Source organism: Nerophis ophidion, linkage group LG20, assembly GCF_033978795.1.
Source record: "Nerophis ophidion isolate RoL-2023_Sa linkage group LG20, RoL_Noph_v1.0, whole genome shotgun sequence".
Lineage (NCBI taxonomy): Eukaryota > Metazoa > Chordata > Actinopteri > Syngnathiformes > Syngnathidae > Nerophis > Nerophis ophidion.
In genome coordinates, this window is record NC_084630.1 from 752,969 (window position 1) to 776,601 (window position 23,633).

General features: G+C 41.0%; 1 protein-coding gene across 3 annotated transcripts in view; it reads right to left on the bottom strand.

The window, feature by feature from the left end:
• Window positions 1–23,633, bottom strand: part of LOC133538623 (endophilin-A1-like) — a 111,023-nt gene that overhangs the window by 81,781 nt on the left and 5,609 nt on the right. For 2 of the 3 annotated variants that reach the window (XM_061880272.1, XM_061880274.1), the window contains exon 1: window positions 23,008–23,207. In XM_061880272.1, coding sequence (XP_061736256.1) covers window positions 23,008–23,052 — 45 coding nt within the window. In that variant the 5' untranslated portion in view covers window positions 23,053–23,207. The other variant, XM_061880273.1, reaches the window with a different exon arrangement.

Consider the following 23,633-nt stretch of genomic DNA (forward strand, 5'->3'; position numbering starts at 1 on the left):
GCTCTGTTCTCGGTCCCCTGCTTTTCATCATTTACATTCTTCCCCTTGGCAATATTTTCCATAAATTTAAAATACACTTTCACGGTTATGCGGATGACACCCAGCTCTACATTTCAACCAAACCAACTGCCTCTCTTCCTCCTTCCGTTCTCATCCAATTTCCTTCAACTTAATAATAAAACTGAAATCCTACTTGTAGGTACAAAAACCATCCTCGCCAAAACCGACAGCTTGTCCGTTACTCTCTGCAATTCCTCTGTCTCCCCCTCCTCCCAAGTCAAGAGTCTGGGTGTCATCCTGGACAACACACTTCTTCCAAGCCCACATAAACAGCATTACCCGGTCTGCTTACTTTCATCTACGGAACATTAATCGTCTTCGGCCATCGCTTACCCCAAATACTGCTGCCATATTAGTCCATAGCCTGGTCCCCTTTCGCCTGGACTATTGCAACTCTCTGCTGTTTGGTCTCCCTCACAAGTCACTTCACAAACTTCAGCTTCTCCAGAACTCTGCAGCCCCGATAATCAGCAGAAGCCCTTCAATCCAGCACATCACCCCTGTTCTGCAGCAACTCCACTGGCTACCCATCAAACAACGTATTGACTTTAAAATGCTTCTCCTCACTTTCAAAGCCATCCATAACCTCGCTTCGTCATATCTCTCTGACCTGATCCATGTGGCCACACCCTCACTTCCCCTTATTTAAAGTGTCCGAGCTTTCAGCCGCTCTGCCCCACATCTTTGGAACTTATTACCACCAGACCTTCGTAATGTGGACTCATTATCCCTCTTCAAGTCAGGACTCAAAACACACCTACTCCGGACTGCCTATTCTTTGTAATCATCCTATCTTATCTATCTTTGTTGTTGTTATTGTTTTTATCAAATTTGACTTTATTGTTTGGATTTTGTACAGTGTCCTTGCGTGCCCAGAAAGTCGCCTTATAAATAAAATGTATTACTATTATTATTACATATGTATACGCCCTCGCGGAGCAGAGAGGCAGCAGCATGGGTACCGTTAGCTGTGGTCCGAGTGGTAATACGAGAGAAAGAAGGTGCGAATCGGGTAACAAATGAAGGAAGAATTCATTCCAAAGAAAAAAAAAACAGCAGGCGGTGGTTTGGCTTCAAGCGGGAATATGTCGAACAGACAACCGTAATATGTCAAGTGTGGGGCAAAAGCGTTGCTACAAAAAGTAGCTACACTGCTAATTTGTAGCATCATTTGAAAAGTGACCTGCTAGAGAATGAAGAGTGCTTGAAACTCTGCATGTCAACATCTCCGTTCGGTGCCACACCAACAAAATGCAGAGGCAACCATTTCCACATCAACACCGTATGAAACTAATAGTCAACAACAGAAGGAGATCACGTCCGCAGGAACCTACCACATAGTGAAGGACATACACTATTTGATTTCCTATTACGCAGCTCATTTTTATTTGACAGTTATTGAAATATCTTGTGTGACATCATGCACAAAAGTGCACTTTATTTGTTTTAAACTATTGTAGTAGTGTTCTGAACAAAAATTGCACTTTTTAATTTAGTGTTGTTTTGATATGTCATCTTAGTGACATCATGCACAAAAGTGCACTTGTTTTAAAATGTCTCTGACAATCTTGCACTTTCTGTTTTGAAATGACATGAATGTTTGTGTCACTGCTTAATAACTGTTTAATAAATACACTTTTGGTCAATTGACTTAGTTGTGATTTCCCTCTCTGCATGAAAGTTTAAAAGTAGCATATATGAATGCAGTAGGAAGAAGAATGTTTGAATGTAGACATAGAATCATCATACTGCTGTCATTATATGCATCAAGTGTTCATTCAAGGCTAAGGCAAAATACCGCGATATATATTGTGTATTGTGACATGGCTTAAAAATACTGAGTTACTAAAAAAAAGGCCATATCGCCCAGTCTGAGTGTGAATGTTGTCTGTGTTGGCCCTGCGATGAGGTGGCGACTTATCCAGGGTGTACCCCGCCTTCCGCCCGATTGTAGCTGAGATAGGCTCCAAAAGGGATAAGCGGTAGAAAATGGTCTGCTCCAGGGTCAAACTGTGTCCATCATGAAACATTTAAATAGCATCCAAAGCTAAAAACAAAAAAAACAAAAAATCACCTGCATTCTTTTGTACTTCTCAATAAAGCGCAGAAAAAAAGTTAACCACTCTACTTCTGTGCTGGCATGCAAACAATGAAGGTGATTCAGCATAAAGTGCAAAAAGAAGTGAACCACTGTAATTTAGTCCTGCTTCACTTTGACGACAAGTAAGATAACTGACGTCTAAAGAGCGTAAAAACCATTGTGTTTTGCCAAAGTCATTTTGCGTCATAGACTTGAAACATATCAAGTGTCCTCCCACCTCCAAAGACATGCACCTGGGGATAGGCCCCTCCCACCTCCAAAGACATGCACCTGGGGATAGGCCCCTCCCACCTCCAAAGACATGCACCTGGGGATAGGCCCCTCCCACCTCCAAAGACATGCACCTGGGGATAGGCCCCTCCCACCTCCAAAGACATGCACCTGGGGATAGGCCCCTCCCACCTCCAAAGACATGCACCTGGGGATAGGCCCCTCCCACCTCCAAAGACATGCACCTGGGGATAGGCCCCTCCCACCTCCAAAGACATGCACCTGGGGATAGGTTGATTGGCAACACTAAATGGTCCCTAGTGTGTGAATGTTGTCTGTCTATCTGTGTTGGGCCTGTGATGAGGTGGCGACTTGTCCAGGGTGTATCCTGCCTTCTGCCCGATTGTAGCTGAGATAGGCGCCAGCGCCCCCCCGCGACCCCAAAGGGAATAAGCGGTAGAAAATGGATGAATGAATGAAGAGTCACACAAGTGTAAAAAGAAGTGTCAGTGAGCTGCAGATTGTCCAGAATATGGCAGCTGGGTTGGTTCTAAATTGTTCACTAAAAAAACCCAATATTAGCCAGGAAAGATAAGCATGCATTTGGCTAACAGTGCAGAACAGATTGTCAGCCAATACTCTATTATTGTTCAAATCAGTAACCAGTAGTAAAACTCCTGCTTTTCTCATGGCCCAAATAGTTCACAGTATAGCACTGTACATATCGTATGTTTCGAACTATAAGTTGCGTTTTTTTTTTTGTAGTTTGGCCGGGGTGAGACTTGGCCAAACTATAAAAAAAATTAAAATAAAAATAATTATTATTATTACTTTTTTTGGGGTTTGGCCGCTGGACTGTGGAGAAGACTGCGACTTACAGTCCGAAAAATAAGGTAATCATAAAACCAGGGCGTCTGGTGAGGGTCATTTTGTACTCCCTTATCCCAGGAAGAATGCTTTGCAGGAAATCTTTTATTTACTGTATAGACCTGTATCGCTCTGGAATAACCTGCCTAGAATTCTCACCGGCACTAAAAGTAAACAGGTTTTTAAAAGGAAAGTAACATTTTATTTGTGTCTGTATATTAGTTTGCTGGTTGATCATTTTTGATCGGTTTTATATTGTCTAGTTATATTTATATGGTAGTTAAAGGCCTACTGAAAGCCACTACTAGCGACCACGCAGTCTGATAGTTTATATATCAATGATGAAATATTAACATTGCAACACATGACAATACGGCCGCTTTAGTTTACTAAATTACAATTTTACATTTCCCGGGAGTTTCGTCTCGAAAACATTGTGTAATGATGACGTGTACGCAAGACGTCACGGGCTGTTAGGAATATGAGCGCCACACACACACACACACACACACACACACACACACACACACACACACACACACACACACACACACACACACACACACACACACACACACACACACACACACACACACACACACACACACACAGCTAAAAGTTGTCTGCTTTAAAGGGGAACATTATCATCAAACCTATGCAAGCGTCAATATATACTTTGATGTTGCAGAAAAAAGACCATCTATTTTTTTAACCGATTTCCGAACTCTAAATGGGTGAATTTTGGCAAATTAAACGCCTTTCTGTTTATCGCTCTTTTAGCGATGTCAGAACATGACGTCACCGAGGTAACACACCCGCCATTTTCATTTTCACATTACAAACACCGGGTCTCAGCTCTGTTATTTTCCGTTTTTTTCGACTATTTTTTGGAACCTTGGAGACATCATGCCTGGTGGGTGTGTTGTCGGAGGGTGTAACAACACTAACAGGGAGGGATTCAAGTTGCACCACTGGCAAGAAATCTGCCGCCAGACCCCCATTGAATGTACCAGAGTGTCTTCACATTTGACCGGCGATGCTAAGGCAGACATGGCACAGAGATGTATGGATAACCTGCAGATGCATTTGCAACCATTAAGTCAACAAAATCACAAAATTAGTTGCGATGGTCATCTAATTAGTTACTATGGTCATCTAATTAGTTGCTATGGTCATCTAATTAGTTGCTATGGTCATCTAATTAGTTGCTATGGTCATCTAATTAGTTGCTATGGTCATCTAATTAGTTACTATGGTCATCTAATTAGTTGCTGTGGTCATCTAATTAGTTGCGATGGTCATCTAATTAGTTGTGATGGTCATCTAATTAGTTACTATGGTCATCTAATTAGTTGCTATGGTCATCTGATTAGTTGCTATGGTCATCTGATTAGTTACTATGCTCATCTAATTAGTTACTATGCTCATCTAATTAGTTACTATGTTCATCTAATTAGTTACTATGGTCATCTAATTAGTTACTATGGTCATCTAATTAGTTGCTATGGTCATCTAATTAGTTGCTATGGTCATCTGATTAGTTACTATGGTCATCTAATTAGTTACTATGCTCATCTAATTAGTTACTATGTTCATCTAATTAGTTGCGATGGTCATCTAATTAGTTACTATGGTCATCTAATCAGTTGCTATGGTCATCTAATTAGTTACTATGGTCATCTAATTAGTTACTATGGTCATCTAATTAGTTGCGATGGTCATCTAATCAGTTGCTGTGGTCATCTAATTAGTTACTATGTTCATCTAATTAGTTACTATGGTCATCTAATTAGTTACTATGGTCATCTAATTAGTTGCTATGGTCATCTGATTAGTTACTATGGTCATCTAATTAGTTACTATGGTCATCTAATTAGTTACTATGGTCATCTAATTAGTTGCTATGGTCATCTGATTAGTTACTATGGTCATCTAATTAGTTACTATGCTCATCTAATTAGTTACTATGTTCATCTAATTAGTTGTGATGGTCATCTAATTAGTTACTATGGTCATCTAATCAGTTGCTATGGTCATCTAATTAGTTACTATGGTCATCTAATTAGTTACTATGGTCATCTAATTAGTTGCGATGGTCATCTAATCAGTTGCTGTGGTCATCTAATTAGTTGCTATGGTCATCTAATCAGTTGCTATGGTCATCTAATTAGTTGCGATGGTCATCTAATTAGTTACTATGGTCATCTAATCAGTTGCTGTGGTCATCTAATTAGTTGCTATGGTCATCTAATCAGTTGCTATGGTCATCTAATTAGTTGCGATGGTCATCTAATCAGTTGCTATGGTCATCTAATTAGTTACTATGGTCATCTAATTAGTTACTATGGTCATCTAATTAGTTGCGATGGTCATCTAATCAGTTGCTATGGTCATCTAATTAGTTGCTATGGTCATCTAATCAGTTGCTATGGTCATCTAATTAGTTGCGATGGTCATCTAATTAGTTACTATGGCCATCTAATCAGTTGCTGTGGTCATCTAATTAGTTGCTATGGTCATCTAATCAGTTGCTATGGTCATCAAATTAGTTGCGATGGTCATCTAATTAGTTACTATGGTCATCTAATCATTTGCTGTGGTCATCTAATTAGTTGCTATGGTCATCTAATTAGTTGCTATGGTCATCTAATCAGTTGCGGTGGTCATCTAATTAGTTGCTATGGTCATCTAATTAGTTACTATGCTCATCTAATTAGTTGCTATGGTCATCTAATTAGTTGCTATGGTCATCTAATTAGTTGCTATGGTCATCTAATTAGTTACTATGGTCATCTAATTAGTTGCTATGGTCATCTAATTAGTTACTATGGTCATCTAATTAGTTGCTATGGTCATCTAATTAGTTGCTATGGTCGTGTAATTAGTTACTATGCTCATCTAATTAGTTGCTATGGTCATCTAATTAGTTGCTATGGTCATCTAATTAGTTGCGGTGGTCATCTAATTAGTTGCGGTGGTCATCTAATTAGTTGCGGTGGTCATCTAATTAGTTGCGGTGGTCATCTAATTAGTTGCTATGGTCATCTAATTAGTTGCTATGGTCATCTAATTAGTTGCTATGGTCATCTAATTAGTTGCGATGGTCATCTAATTAGTTGCGATGGTCATCTAATTAGTTGCGGTGGTCATCTACGTCGCAGCAGCTCAGACGAGGCACCAAACAGTGTGGGCGGGAAGCGTTTCCACAGACGCGGAAGGAGATTTTCACAACAAAGTTCTAAAGCTTAGTGATATATAAAATAGAATATAATAGAATAGAATAGAAAGTACTTTATTGATCCCCGGGGGAAATTCAGTGAATATCAGATGCATCAGATTTTAGGTGAGTTTATTTCGCACCCTTTGCGTTCATGTTTCACGGTTTGTTGCGTTTCACTTGATTGTAAAATATGTCAATTGAGAGGGGGTGTGATGTTCATGTGTATTCAATATTCAATGTTTTATCCTTCTTAGAAAAATTTAAAATTCAATTATGTTTTTTAAAGCGGTCTGTCATAACGTTTTTAGCATTCAATCAGATATTATTGCGAGGTTTTTGTATTAGTGTTCCTAAAAATAGATATACCGGCCTCCAAATCACATTTTTTTCTCTAAATCTAAACATCATTACCAAATTGCAGGTGGGTTAGGGTGCAACATCATTACCAAATTGTAGGTGGGTTAGGGTGCAACATCATTACCAAATTGCAGGTGGGTTAGGGTGCAACATCATTACCAAATTGCAGGTGGGTTAGGGTGCAACATCAAGCGCTCCTCTCCTCATACTGTGAGCCAGGGGTCGGGAACCTTTTTGGCCAAGAGAGCCATGAAAGCCAAATATTTTAAGAATGTATTTCCGTGAGAGCCATATTATATTTTTTAACAGTGAATACAACTAAATGAGAGCATTTTTAAAGTAAGACCAACATTTTATAGCATAATAAATCTCTTATTCTTTTTAATAACATTGTTATTCTGAAGCTAACCAATAATAAAGAAAATGCTTCTTACCATTAATGCGACTTCTTAAACAGGTGTGGTAGAAAACGGATGGATGGATTAAAATGCATGAGAATGTTTTATATTTTAAACGTTATTTTCTAACACTGATTACCAGCGGAAATATTACTTAACGTGTTAAGTAATGTCGGCTAAGATTTATTTGTCTCACGCCTGTAAATCTGGTTTTATGTTTGATCATGTTTTGTTTTCTGGACTCTTGTTCCATTTTTTCACTTCCTGGTTTGTTTTTGTTACCATGACAACTCATTGATTTTCACCTTGCCCTCCCACACACGCGCCCTACCCATGCTGCGCTACCTTCATGCCCTTGAACACCTCGCTATCAATGCCCTTGTTTTGATCCGCGTAAGTTTTGTATTTATGCCACAGTGAGTGCAACTCTTTTGTTTCATGTCTTTAGTCTTGCCATCGTGCTGTTTAAGTTTATAGTTAAATTGTCTTTCATGCCATTGAGCAAGTGTTTTTGTTTTCCCTGTTTTGTATATATTATATCATTAAAAGATGTACTCACAGTCACGTCTCGCCCGTGCAAATCATTCTCTGCATCGAGGAAACAACTTTAATCCAAGCCAAGTTGTGACAATCTGTGAGCCGGATGCAGTCGTCAAAAGAGCCACGTCTGGCTCGCGAGCCATAGGTTCCATACCCCGGCCGTAAGCGGTCCTCCGCTCAGAGTTAAACATGGGACTTTTACAAAAGGACGACTTTTTAATAACAAATAAAAGTATTTCTGATTTTGTGCGCAATTTGTCCTACGAAAATACTGTGAGGTGGAGGGGGAAAAAAACCATTGGGCTTCAACACATCGAACCTTAGCCAGCATCACTACAGCGGTGTTTGGAAAGCCATCTTTCAGAATAAGTCTTGCAAGAACAACCAGCCAAAAGGTGCCCAGAAATCAGTTACTGCTGCCCTACGGTAGGGACGGGATTCATATGGCTCTGTTGCTGGGTGGATCTCGCGTGAGAGGAGGGGGAGGTGACTATTTAGCAATGCAATCTGCTGAAAATTATGGAAAGCGCCACTCTACATAACAATTGACACTGTGGTCAAAGTTGTAATTGCCACAAAACACTTTTTAAGATATTCAACATGCTACATACTAAATTGAATTTGAGAGATCCAGCACGGACACAGAGCAGGCAAGTCATTGTTTTGTCTGCTCGAAGAAAAACAACATCTTAATCTACAATTTGACTCCCTCGAATGGCCTTGATGCAATCAGGAACAGGCTGTTCTGAAGAACTCCCCCGAGGACTCCTCAAAGATAGACGCTTTTGACCTTCCTTTTTTTCAACAACACCTGGTGTCGAACTTTAGATCGGCCCCCGTCCACAAAAACATTTCAACATCTTACCCAAGTTAATTGGGCATACATGCATGCAAACACCCCTCCCCCAAAATCAATGTCTTCACCCTTGTTGCGTGTTGTTGTGATTACATGTACCATGTTTATGTGTGCCATGCTATGTGAGGTTTTTTTCCTCGGACTCAGTCTGGATCCCTCCTGAGGGTCCAGCATTAGACTGATGGTTTTTTTTTTTACTTTTTCCCCTTTCCCAATGTCACGGAGCGCCGTAAGTGGCTGATCCCTTGGCGATTCCGTCTTGTCCCCTTGTACCGTATGTCTGCTCTTAGTGGGACTGTGCCAAAAATGTAATTTCACTTCTTATGTGTCTTGTACATGTTAAGAATGCACAACAATAAAGCTGCTGTCGGTCATAATGCGACCCCCAAATTCGTCACGTATCATGTGTCAGGTAAACCGCGACAAATGGGGCCACATGAATGCCCTTCCTACTGATTTTGCCTTTTCTACTCTATTCTCTGCGGTAAGCGTAATGGATGTAGAATAAGTAATCAATACTCAATGATTTTCACGTCAGTGAGACAAAGTACCATCCACTGAAATATTGCTATTAATGCTTATTATAATAAAGTGTGGACCCTGCATGACATCAATGACATTTACTGTACTTGTTGATTAATGAGCCATTAAAGTAGATCGTCTTCTTAATCCGATTCCTTTAGGCTTCACGTTCCATCACTTCATCAAACCCTCCTTGGGTTTTAGTGTGTGTGTGTGTGTGTGTGTGTGTGTGTGTGTGTGTGTGTGTGTGTGTGTGTGTCTGGACTCGGATTACCGGCTCGTGGCACAGACACAGAAGGTTAAAAAGGACTGACGTTCGAAGCCATACTGTACACACTTGCTACCAAAATTACAAAAGACTCGACTCGTTCGTGAACGTCACATCTCTACCATGGAAAGAACCACTTAAAAAAACGATGTGTGACCCAAAAGTGGTTTGAGAACTGGTGATTTAAATCAGGGGTGTCTAAAGTGCGGCCCGCAGCACAACATACCATTCCAATTTTTTTTTTTTTTTGAGAGTACACACCTTCAGCGTCAAATATTTCCCTGTGAGCATGACAACGTTAGTCTGCAGATGTGTCCGCTTGACTTCGCCCAACCACAAATACCAACTGACCCATCTAAAACTTCAAGGCTTCATCATCATTTAAAGCAGGGGTCACCAAGGGCAGGTCGCCCGTAAGGACCAGATGAGTCGCCCGCTGGCCTGTTCTAAAAATAGCTCAAATAGCAGCACTTACCAGTGAGCTGCCTCTATTTTTTAAATTGTATTTATTTACTAGCAAGCTGGTCTCGCTTTGCTCTACATTTTTAATTCTAAGAGAGACAAAACTCAAATAGAATTTGAAAATCCAAGAAAATATTTTAAAGACTTGGTCTTCACTTGTTTAAATAAATTCATTTATTTGTTTGACTTTGCTTCTTATAACTTTCAGAATGACAATTTTAGCGAAAAAAATACAACCTTAAAGATGAGGATTTTTAAACACATATACCTTTTTACCTTTTCACTTCCTTCCTCTTCTTTCCTGACAATTTAAATCAATGTTCAAGTAAATTTATTTGTTTTATTGTAAAGAATAATAAATACATTTTAATTTAATTCTTCCTTTTAGCTTCTGTTTTTCCGACGAAGAATATCTGTGAAGCATTTCTTCAAACTTATGATTAAAATTAAAAATATATATTCTGGCAAATCTCGAAAATCTGTAGAATCAAATTTAAATCTTATTTTAAAGTCTTTTGAATTTCTTTTAAAATTTTTGTTCTGCAAAATCTAGAAGAAATAATGATTTGTCTTTGTTAGAAATATATCTTGGTCCATTTTGTTATATATTCTAACAAAGTGCAGATTGGATTTTAACCTATTTAAAACATGTCATCAAAATTGTAAAATTAATCTTAAATCAGGAAAAATTACTAATGATGTTCCATAAATTATTTCTATTTTTTTTTTCAAAAAGATTTGAATTAGCTAGTTTTTCTCTATTTTTTTTTCCGGTTGAAATTTGAATTTTAAAAGAGTCGAAATTGAAGATAAACTATGTTTTAAAATTTAATTTTCATTTTTTTCGTGTTTTCTCCTCTTTTAAACCGTTCAATTAAGTGTGTTTTTCATCATTTCTTCTCTACAAAAAACCTTCAAAAAAGGGGGGAAAACAATGTAAAAAATTAGAGAAATAGCCATTTATATATATAAATGTATATATATATAGATTTATTTATTAAAGGTAAATTGAGCAAATTGGCTAATTCTGGCAGTATATTGAAGTGTGTATCAAACTGGTAGCCCTTGGCATTAATCAGTACCCAAGAAGTAGCTCTTGCTTTCAAAAAGGTTGCTGACCCCTGATTTAAACCAATTATTACCAAGGTCTCAATTTGTGGAGCCAAGTAAAAAATGTTAAACACTTTGTGGCGAACCATATCAGATCAAAGTTTGGCGCCATGCCACAACCACGTCTTGTGGCGTAGACACAATTCTTTCACAATTTATCATTGCACATCTGTCCAGTATCGGTTATTTTAAAACGCCCTTCATTTGGTCAAAGTCCCTTAAGGTACAAACCCGTTTTTTGGCCTAAAACCAAGATGCCTTGGGTATTAGTGCCCAAGGCATGGGTAACTTGCACATCTGTGAAGGCACCATTTATGCTGAAAGGTACATACTGGTTTTGCTTGGATGGCAACATATGTTATCATGGACGCCCCTGCTTATTTCAGCAAAACAATGTCAAGTCACGTGTTACAACAGCGTGGCTTCATAGTAAAAGAGTGCAGGTACTAGACTGGCCTGCCTGTAGTCCAGACCTGTCTCCCACTGAAAAGGTATGTCACATTATGAAGCCTAAAATACCACAACGGAGACCCCGGACTGTTGAACAACTTGAGCTGTACATCAAGCAAGAATGGGAAAGAATTCCACACGCCATATAACACAGTGGTAAAAATGCCACTGGGACAACTTTTTTGCAATATGTTGCTGCCATTATATTCTAAGTTATTATTTGCGAAAAAAAAAAAAAAAATCAAGTTCCTCAGTTGAAACATTAAAGTCCTACTGAAAGCCACTACTAGCCACCACGCAGTCTGATAGTTTATATATCAATGATGAAATATTAACATTGCAACACAACAATGAACACATGAACTTAAAGTCCTACTGAAAGCCACTACTAGCGACCACGCAGTCTGATAGTTTATATATTAATGATGAAATATTAACATCGCAACACAACAATGAACACATGAAACACTTAAAGGCCTACTGAAAGCCACTACTAGCCACCACACAGTCTGATAGTTTATATATCAATGATGAAATATTAACATTGCAACACAACAATGAACACATGAAACACTTAAAGTCCTACTGAAAGCCACTACTAGCCACCACGCAGTCTGATAGTTTATATATTAATGATGAAATATTAACATCGCAACACAACAATGAACACATGAAACACTTAAAGGCCTACTGAAAGCCACTACTAGCGACCACACAGTCTGATAGTTTATATATTAATGATGAAATATTAACATTGCAACACAACAATGAACACATGAAACACTTAAAGTCCTACTGAAAGCCACTACTAGCCACCACGCAGTCTGATAGTTTATATATTAATGATGAAATATTAACATCGCAACACAACAATGAACACATGAAACACTTAAAGGCCTACTGAAAGCCACTACTAGCCACCACACAGTCTGATAGTTTATATATCAATGATGAAATATTAACATTGCAACACAACAATGAACACATGAAACACTTAAAGTCCTACTGAAAGCCACTACTAGCCACCACACAGTCTGATAGTTTATATATCAATGATGAAATATTAACATTGCAACACAACAATGAACACATGAACTTAAAGTCCTACTGAAAGCCACTACTAGCGACCACGCAGTCTGATAGTTTATATATCAATGATGAAATATTAACATCGCAACACAACAATGAACACATGAACTTAAAGTCCTACTGAAAGCCACTACTAGCCACCACGCAGTCTGATAGTTTATATATCAATGATGAAATATTAACATCGCAACACAACAATGAACACATGAAACACTTAAAGTCCTACTGAAAGCCACTACTAGCCACCACGCAGTCTGATAGTTTATATATCAATGATGAAATATTAACATTGCAACACAACAATGAACACATGAACTTAAAGTCCTACTGAAAGCCACTACTAGCGACCACGCAGTCTGATAGTTTATATATCAATGATGAAATATTAACATCGCAACACAACAATGAACACATGAACTTAAAGTCCTACTGAAAGCCACTACTAGCCACCACGCAGTCTGATAGTTTATATATCAATGATGAAATATTAACATTGCAACACATGACAATACGGCCGCTTTACTTTACTAAATTGCAATTTTAAATTTCCCGGGAGTTTAGTCTTGAAAACGTGGTGTAATGATGACGTGTATGCAAGACGTCACAGGTTTTTAGGAAGTATGAGCGCTGCACACACACACAGCTAAAAGTCGTCTGCTTTAATCGCATAATTCCACAGTATTCTGGACATCTGTGTTGCTGAATCTTTTGCAATTTGTTCAATTAATAATGGAGAAGTCAAAGTAGAAAGATGGACTTGGGAAGCTTTAGCCTTTAGCCACACAAACACACGGTCATTCCTTGTTTAAAATTCCTGGAGGTGAAACTTTACTATGGATCAGAGCGGTCAAGCGAACATGGATCACGACCACTTGTCAACCATCAGGTTTCAGTGAGAACATTGTGGTTAAAAAGTCGCTTCTTACCGGAGAAAAGCTGAGCTTGTGCCGTCGACTCCCCTGAGACACTGGCGTCAACACACCCGTGGACACACCCCTCCGACTATCAGGTACTATTACACTCACTAAAACACTAGCAACACAATAGAAAGATAAGGGATTTCCCAAAATTATCCTAGTAAATGTGTCTAAAAACATTGGAATCCGTCCCAATGCAATCGCTTCTTTTTTTTCTCTAGTCCGTTGCTATCAATATCCTCAAACACGAATCTTTCATCCTCGCTCAAATTAATGGGGAAATTGTCGTTTTCTCGGTCCGAATAGCACTTTTTGTTGGAGGCTGCCATTAAAAACAATGTGAGAATGTGAGGAGCCATCAAAAGTGACGTCATCGTCTGCTACTTCCGGTAGAGGCAAGGCTTTTCTCTTAGCACCGAAAGTTGCGAACTTTATTGTCCATGTTCTCTACTAAATCCTTTCAGCAAAAATATGGCAATATGGTGAAATGATGAAGTATGAGACATAGAGTGGAGCTGCTATCCCCCTTTAAATAACAACATCTCATTTCAGTAGGACTTTAAATATCTTGCCTTTGCAGTCTATTCAATTGAATATAAGTTGAAAAGGATTTTCTGATCATTGTATTCTGTTTTTATTTACCATTTACACAACGTGCCAACTTGACAGGTTTAGGGTTTTCTAACAGGTTCTTGAGACTTACGTCTTATAATAGCCCAATGTTCAAGGGGGTGTTACAGAGTCAACTTCCACATTTCAAGGGGATCTCAAAAGTAAATTTTTTCACCGGACCGGACGAACTTGCTAAAATTGGTGAGCTTTGGTGCGTTATACGTGCCTCGAGAATGCAATCAAAGTGGGAGAATTATAACAGAAGCAATTCTAATATTACGTCAAATTTTGTGAACTATTTAGTGCGATTCACAGCGCTAATTTTTGTTGATAAATGCAAGACGGTGAAAAAAAGTGTCTGGTGGGGCCAATGTGTATTTAAATAATCTGCTGCACAGTATGTGTTTGGGTCCCTTTTTCTCCCAGGAACACCAATAACAAAAGTCACAATGTCCGATGAAATTCTAAAAAAAAGTTATGACAGACCCATCCATCCATCCATTTTCTACAGCTTGTGTCTTCAACTCAGGACCTTCGTATTGTGAGGCAGACGCACTAACCCCTGTTCCACCATGCAGCCCAGACCTCCACAAAAAAATTGAATTTTACAGTTTTGCCACCTCGGTAGAAGCATTTAAGTCTCACCTTAAAACTCATCTTTATACTTTAGCCTTTAAATAGACCTTTTTAGACCAGTTGATCTGCCGCTTCTTTTCTTTTTCCTCCTATGTCCCCCCCTCCCTTGTGGAGGGGGTCCGGTCCGATGACCATGGATGAAGTACTGGCTGTCCAGAGTCGAGACCCAGGATGGACCGCTCGCCTGTGTATCGGTTGGGGACATCTCTACGCTGCTGATCCGCCTCCGCTTGAGATGGTTTCCTGTGGACGGGACTCTCGCTGCTGTCTTGGATCCGCTTTGAACTGAACTCTGGCGGCTGTGTTGGAGCCACTATGGATTGAACTTTCACAGTATCATGTTAGACCCGCTCCAGATCCATTGCTTTTGGTCCCCTACAGGGGGGGGGGTTGCCCACATCTGAGGTCCTCTCCAAGGTTTCTCATAGTCAGCATTGTCACTGGCGTCCCACTGGATGTGAATTCTCCCTGCCCACTGGGTGTGAGTTTTCCTTGCCCTTTTGTGGGTTCTTCCGAGGATGTCGTAGTCGTAATGGTTTGTGATTTAGGGCTATATAAATAAACATTGATTGATTGATTGACAGCCAAAACGTACGTGAAAATGAAGAAAGTGAGATTTACAGTATAAACTAAGAACAATAAAACACTGAATATTCACATATGAACATCACTCCTCTTTTACTTCTCAGACCAGCTCCTCCATAGACATATTTTACAACAAAAATGCGAAATATGAAGGCAAAGAGTAATAAATACCTACAATATGAAATATAATCACTTTTCTGCAGAAATTAGTTGTAAAAATGTGGGCTGTCTGCTCTGAAAACAAAACCCCGCCCCCCCTACTTTGTTCCTGGTCTGAGCTGCTGTGACGTAGACTACCTTAAGAACTCCTATAACACTCAAAAGTGCAGATTCCAACCATTGAAATACTTTCTATAGTTCAAGACCAAGGGTCATTTAAAAACAGCACAGCACATCTGAATGGCGGCCACAGTTTTGATGTCTCAGGTCTAAAAAAAAAAATTATGTAAAATGTCCAGTGGGCCGGATTTAAAATCTTAACAGGCCTCGTGTATTTTGCCCACGTCTAATATTGGAAGGATAAAAAGTGAGAAGCGAGCGAGGCGCACTCGGAGGACGGAAGGAAGGCGGCGTGACTCAGCCCGGCTGTGAGAGACCTGAGTGGGACGCCACTGACTCACCGCCATGCCGCCCCTTCAAGTCTCCGCTGGACGGTCCAAACGAGCATTGATTATTGATGGACGGCGTCTTGAAGCATTGAGGCAGAATGGAGAGTCGGTGCTCGACTCGACTGCCGGCTGGAGGAGGACAACAGGATGCAAATCCTCCGGGCGGCAATAAGCACCAGAACACTCGCATGGAAACAGGAGTTCTGAACATTCAGATATTTTTCTACGTTCATGAACTGACATTTATGGTGTCAAGTTAAAATTGTATGTAACACATCCATCCATCCTCTACCGTTTGTCCTGTTTGGGGTGGGGTGGGTGCTGGAGCCTGTTATGTAACACAAATATCTGCAGAGTTGCCAAGTTTTGCTCGATGGCGACAATGTTTTTTCAATCAATCCTGCTCAGATTTTGCACCAATGATCTTGTCAGTTCTCAAAGTAGCGCCAGAGCGCCAATAATCCTTAAAAAGGCACTGCCTTTGCGTGCCGGCCCAGTCACATAATATCTATGGCTTTTCACACACACACACAAGTGAATGCAAGGCATACTTGATCAACAGCCATACAGGTCACACTGAGGGTGGCCGTATAAACAACTTGAACACTGTTACAAATAAGCGCCACACAATTACTTCTATGTGTAGAAATCTTTATTTATAATTGAATCACTTGTTTATTTTTCAACAAGTTTTTAGTTGTTTTTATATCTTTGTTTCCCCAAATAGTTCATGAAAGACCACTACAAATGATCAATATTTTGCACTGATATACAATTTAATAAATCAAAAACTGATGACAGTGATGTATTTTATTTATCTCTTTTTTTTCCAACCAAAAATGCTTTGCTCTGATTATGGGGTACTTGAATTTAAAAAATGTTCATATCACTGAAAAATGGTTGAGAACCACTGATTTAAGTAGTGTTTTTCTTAACCATAGGCCCCCAAATATCTGTGTTAGTAAATGGGTTGTACTTGTATAGCACTTTTCTACCTTTAAGTTACTCAAAGTGCTTTGACACTACTTCCACATTCACACTCAAAGCTGCCATGCAAGGCGCTAACCGCTACCCATCAGGAGCAAGGGTGAAGTGTCTTGTTAATGACACAATAGACGTGACGAGGTTAGTAGAAGGTGGGGATCGAACCAGGAACCCTCAGGTTGCTGGCACGGCAAAGCCATCTCCATCTATCTTTGTTATCTGTTATTTTATCAGCTCTCCTCCGTTTGTGCCGCAGCGGTAATCGGTTGAAGTACACTTTTCCACCACTTGTGCCAGTAACACAATTATTAGACAAAATGTAAAAGCGCAAAAATTATGACTAAAGTGGTGCAACTGCATTTTTATTTCTACTTTAATCTTGACGGATTAAAATGTACTAAATTCATTTATTTTCCCACAACATAGTTGTATGTAATTATATTTTTGGTCAGTTATTTAGGAGTCTATTCTCATACAGTACATTTAGTTATGTGTTAAATAATAATTGTGATTAACACATGGTTTCATATTATTTGACAAGGTGGTGAACTAAGTAGGTTGGATATAATTATTGGAGTACCATTAAAAAAAAGACTAAGATGGAGCAAGGGTGAAGTGTCTTGTTAATGACACAATAGACGTGACGATGTTAGTAGAAGGTGGGGATCGAACCAGGAACCCTCAGGTTGCTGGCACGGCAAAGCCATCTCCATCTATCTTTGTTATCTGTTATTTTATCAGCTCTCCTCCGTTTGTGCCGCAGCGGTAATCGGTTGAAATACACTTTTCCACCACTTGTGGCAGTAACACAATTATTAGACAAAATGTAAAAGCGCAAAAATTATGACTAAAGTGGTGCAACTGCATTTTTATTTCTACTTTAATCTTAACGGATTAAAATGTATTAAATTCATTTATTTTCCCACAATATAATTGTATTTAAATATATGTGTCAGTTATTTATGAGTCCCTTCTTATACAGTACATTTAGTTATGTGTTAAATAATAATTGTGATTAACACATGGTTTCATATTATTTGACAAGGTGGTGAACTAAAAGTGAGTTAGATATAATTATTGGAGTACCATTAAAATCAAGACTACGATGACTAATTCGGTGTTAATATTTGAGTGGGGCCCCCAGGGCCGTGTGTAGTGGAACAGTTGGGCCTAATATTTGAGTGGGGCCCCCAGGGCCGTGTGTAGTAGAACAGTTGGGCCTAATATTTGAGTGGGGCCCCCAGGGCCGTGTGTAGTAGAACAGTTGGGCCTAATATTTGAGTGGGGCCCCCAGGGCCGTGTGTAGTAGAACAGTTGGGCCTAATATTTGAGTGGGGCCCCCAGGGCCGTGTGTAGTAGAACAGTTGGGCCTAATATTTGAGTGGGGCCCCCAGGGCCGTGTGTAGTAGAACAGTTGGGCCTAATATTTGAGTGGGGCCCCCAGGGCCGTGTGTAGTAGAACAGTTGGGCCTAATATTTGAGTGGGGCCCCCAGGGCCGTGTGTAGTAGAACAGTTGGGCCTAATATTTGAGTGGGGCCCCCAGGGCCGTGTGTAGTAGAACAGTTGGGCCTAATATTTGAGTGGGGCCCCCAGGGCCGTGTGTAGTAGAACAGTTGGGCCTAATATTTGAGTGGGGCCCCCAGGGCCGTGTGTAGTAGAACAGTTGGGCCTAATATTTGAGTGGGGCCCCCAGGGCCGTGTGTAGTAGAACAGTTGGGCCTAATATTTGAGTGGGGCCCCCAGGGCCGTGTGTAGTAGAACAGTTGGGCCTAATATTTGAGTGGGGCCCCCAGGGCCGTGTGTAGTAGAACAGTTGGGCCTAATATTTGAGTGGGGCCCCCAGGGCCGTGTGTAGTAGAACAGTTGGGCCTAATATTTGAGTGGGGCCCCCAGGGCCGTGTGTAGTAGAACAGTTGGGCCTAATATTTGAGTGGGGCCCCCAGGGCCGTGTGTAGTAGAACAGTTGGGCCTAATATTTGAGTGGGGCCCCCAGGGCCGTGTGTAGTAGAACAGTTGGGCCTAATATTTGAGTGGGGCCCCCAGGGCCGTGTGTAGTAGAACAGTTGGGCCTAATATTTGAGTGGGGCCCCCAGGGCCGTGTGTAGTAGAACAGTTGGGCCTAATATTTGAGTGGGGCCCCCAGGGCCGTGTGTAGTAGAACAGTTGGGCCTAATATTTGAGTGGGGCCCCCAGGGCCGTGTGTAGTAGAACAGTTGGGCCTAATATTTGAGTGGGGCCCCCAGGGCCGTGTGTAGTAGAACAGTTGGGCCTAATATTTGAGTGGGGCCCCCAGGGCCGTGTGTAGTAGAACAGTTGGGCCCCGAGGTCAAAAGGGTTAAAAACCCCTGCCCTGAAAAGGTCCGTACCAAATTGTCACGATTCGACAAAACCCTTTTAATTTGCAAGGGTGTGTTTTTGTAGAGCACAGAGCTGTGTGAGAACTTTCAAGCCAATCTGACATGCTGTGTGTTTCTTCCCCCAAAATTATTATCACTGGCAACACTGCAGGGGTTCATGTTTTGACACTTTCTCACCTTCTGTGTGCGGCGGTTTAGGAGTACAAGAGTGATCTTACACGAACATGCACGGGGTGTCCTCGGCTTTTCACATGATTACATCACGGGGGGAAAAACAAAAGCGCACAATAACATTTATCATTTCATGAGAAACTACAATTTTGTCTAATATGCTCGCAAATATAGAGTTCCAGGACAGGAACCTTTTTGTACCTACAAGTATACTTTGTAACAATGTTCTCCAATATTATTCTTTTAGAGGCCAGAAGTACACCTTTATACTACCTAAGTGTATAAGTTGATATAAAAGTACAAATTTGTCATATATTTTAAAAAAGGTACTTGCTGCATTAAAAATGGGTTTCGCTCAGACAATAATATTGAATATTTGAAAAAGGGCATATGAATATGGTAGAGTTGCAGTAAAAAAAGTACTTATAGCTTCTGTTTTTAGCGTCTTTGATTTTTGCCATGTCTATTTATCAACTATAATTCATTATTTTTAACATGCTCTCGTTTTATCACTTTTATCCTTCAAGATTTTACTAGTGTACTGAGCTTTTATTTTCTTAATCAACTATGGCATCGAACACACGTTTACATCACCCTGACACAATCAGCTATTTAATAACTTCCTGTTACGTGAAGCAGTTGGAGTTGTTTGGATTATAACGATTGTACTTCAACATTTACACTTGCAGCGTTTCCCAAGTGCGGCCCGGAGCAAAAAAACTAAATAAAAAAATCCCGTGTTAGAATATTACACCACAAAAACCTGAAATACGCAATTTTAGGGATTGCGTGTCAATGCTGAAATACGCAAGCCGAATTGACAATGCTAATGTTAGCATGCTGACAGGCGGAATGTGTAAAGCACCAAGATAAAATGACTATGAAACGTATGGATGTAAAAATTTGCAAGCTAATGTTAGCATGTGTTAAGTAACAAGTTAAACTTCTTGAGGTGTTTGGCTGCAAAACTGGCTAAAGCAGTTAGCATGCTAATGGTGATATGTTAAAATGTTACGCTAGCATACCAACAGTTATGTTTCAAGAACAAAAAGTTTTTGACTCTGAGGTGTTTGGTTATAAAATTGGTCGAGATGACTGATATTATCGGCCGATAAATGCTTAAAAATGTGATATCGGAAATTACCGGTATCAGTTTCAAAGTTAAATTTATGACTTTTTAAAAACGCCGCTGTGTACACGGACGTAGGGAGAAGTACAGAGTGCCAATAAACCTTAAAAAGGCACTGCCTTTGCGTGCCGACCCAATCACATAATATCTACGGCTTTTCACACACACAAGTGAATGCAAGGCATACTTGGTCAACAGCCATACAGGTCACACTGAGGGTGGCCGTATAAACAACTTTAACACTGTTACAAATATGCGCCACACTGTGAACCCACACCAAACAAGAATGACAAACATTTCGGGAGAACATCCGCACCGTAACACTACATAAACACAACAGAAAAAATACCCAGAACCCCATGCAGCACTAACTCTTCCGGGACGCTACTTTAAACACCCCCCGCTACCACCAAAGACGCCCCCTCCCCCAAAGCCCACTTCAAACTCCCCACACCCTTATCTCCTGAATTTGGAGGTCTCAAGTTTGGAAAGTATGATCCTATGACAGTTCCATGCTGGAAATCACTGAGAGCGGCCCATTCTTTCACAAATGTTTGTAGAAAAAGTCTCCATGCCTAAGTGCTTGATTTTATACACCGGGCCAAGTTATTAGGACAAGTTATTGCCTTTAGCAAACGAAACACAGCCTGTGTTTCTTTGCTTGTTGTGAAGCTTTAACACAGAGCGGTGAAGCAAACATGTTTCTCTACGTCAACCAGCAAGTTTTTGGATTTGAAATTAGTGATATTAAGTCGGCTTTTACCGGAGACTTCAGTGGGTTTTGCGACCTCCTCCTGAAGCTCAAAAAGGCAGCTGTGATCTTGGATCCTCTGCTTCACTCAGAGACACTGGCGTTCACTGCAGCCATCCGACTTTCAGGTATGTCTTTAGAATCTCACTAAAACACTATTTACACAATAAGCAGATAAGGGATTTTCCAGAATTCCATCCATCCATCATCTTCTGCTTATCCGAGGTCGGGTTGCGGGGGCAGCAGCCTAAGCAGGGAAACCCAGACTTCCCTCTCCCCAGCCACTTGGTCTAGCTCTTCCCGGGGGATCCCGAGAAGTTCCCTGGCCAGCCGGGAGACATAGTCTTCCCAACGTGTCCTGGGTCTTCCCTGTGGTCTCCTACCGGTTGGACGTGCCCTAAACACCTCCCTAGGGAGGCGTTCGGGTGGCATCCTGACCAGATGCCCGAACCACCTCATCTGGCTCCTCTCCATGTGGAGGAGCAGCGGCTTTACTTTGAGTTCCTCCCGGATGGCAGAGCTTCTCACCCTATCTCTAAGGGAGAGACCCGCCACACGGCGGAGGAAACTCATTTGGGCCACTTGTACCCGTGATCTTATCCTTTCGGTCATGACCCAAAGCTCATGACCATAGGTGAGGATGGGAACGTAGATTGACCGGTAAATTGAGAGCTTTGCCTTCCGGCTCAGCTCCTTCTTCACCACAACAGATCGATACAACGTTTGCATTACTGAAGACGCCGCACCGATCCGCCTGTCGATCTCACGATCCACTCTTCCCCCACTCGTGAACAAGACTCCAAGGTACTTGAACTCCTCCACTTGGGGCAGGGTCTCCTCCCCAGAATTATCCCAGTAAATGTGTCTAATTACATCTGAAACGCTACCACTGACACCGCCCGGAGCCGTCGTTTTTTTTTTTGGGTGCTTCACTCTAACTTTCCTCATCCAAAAATCTTTCATCCTCGCTCAAATTAATGGGGAAATCGTCGCTATCTCGGTCCGAATCGCTCTCGCTGCTGGTGGCTATGATTGTAAACAATGTTCAGATGTGAGGAGCTCCACAACCCGTGACATCACGCGCACATCGTCTGCTACTTCCGGTTCAGACAAGGCTTTTTTATTAGCGACCAAAAGTTGTGAACTTTATCGTGGATGTTCTCTACTAAATCCTTTCAGCCAAAATATGGTAATATGGGGAAATGATGAAGTATGACACATAGAATGGAGCTGCTATCCCCGTTTAAATAAGAACATCTCAGTTTAGTAGGCCTTTAAAAAAGGTGGTGAGTCCACAATTGAACCGATGTGACGAGATGAGATGAGGATTGGACTTTCACGGCCCGCTAATCACAGTGGAGCCTCACTTTGGATACCCCTGCGTCAAGCGAGTTCCCAATGAAGAGGATGGGCTGCGTGCTCTATAATTGCTCTTGGAGGGCACAAAAGGTCATGGCGTGCCGCAGATGACAGAAGCGGATTTCCGCCATGCAGTCAGGCAACTTAACGATTGCGTAACATCCATCATCCAGTGTTTGTGTGTGAGCACTGACCGGGGGGTTGAATATTTTCGAGAAAAAGGGGGGGTGCGTGATGTCAAGAAGCAGAATGTCAGGTGAAGGGTATTGATGGATGCTTTATAAATAGTAACATTCGTAACAATGTGTTTTTGGTGCAACGCTGCAGATGCGTGGACGCCTCCTCCACACATGAATAATAAAGACACACAAAAACAATCCGCCTTACCTGAGTGGCTTTGTGGAATTGCTTCTTGAAGCCCGCGACTGACATGTTGGCGTTCTGCTGCTTTTCCCGGTCCCGACGCAAAGATGGACGCTGACGACGGGGGAAAAAAGAAGTGCGGTGAACCACAAGTGTTAATCTGGCGTGTGGCGGGACGTGTTGTGGTGCTGATGGAGGAAGAAGAAGAAGAAGAAGCAGCGGACGCCAACCTTGCCTCGTCTTCACTTCAGGGATCTCCTTCTGCGCCAAGGGAAGCTTCCTGACAGCTGATTGGACGCTTGGGAACACGTGACCAGCGGGTGGGCTCTACGTCACAAGAAGCGCCGGGGATAAGACTCCGCCCACTCTTTGCAGCTACTTGTCCTGCTGGGTACTTGTCCTGCTGGGTGATTTGTTTTTTTCTGTTAATTATTTTTAACCACCACTTGAAAACAAGACGTGTTATGTTTGCATTTCATTTTTTATTCATAATTTACCACACAGATAAATAACCCAATGACGTCATTTGATACATGATAAAGCAGTGGTTCTCTACCTTTTTTCAGGGGTGTACCCCCTGTGAACATTTTTTTATCTATTTACCGTATTTCCTTGAATTGCCGCCCGGGCGCTAATTAATTTAAAACCTC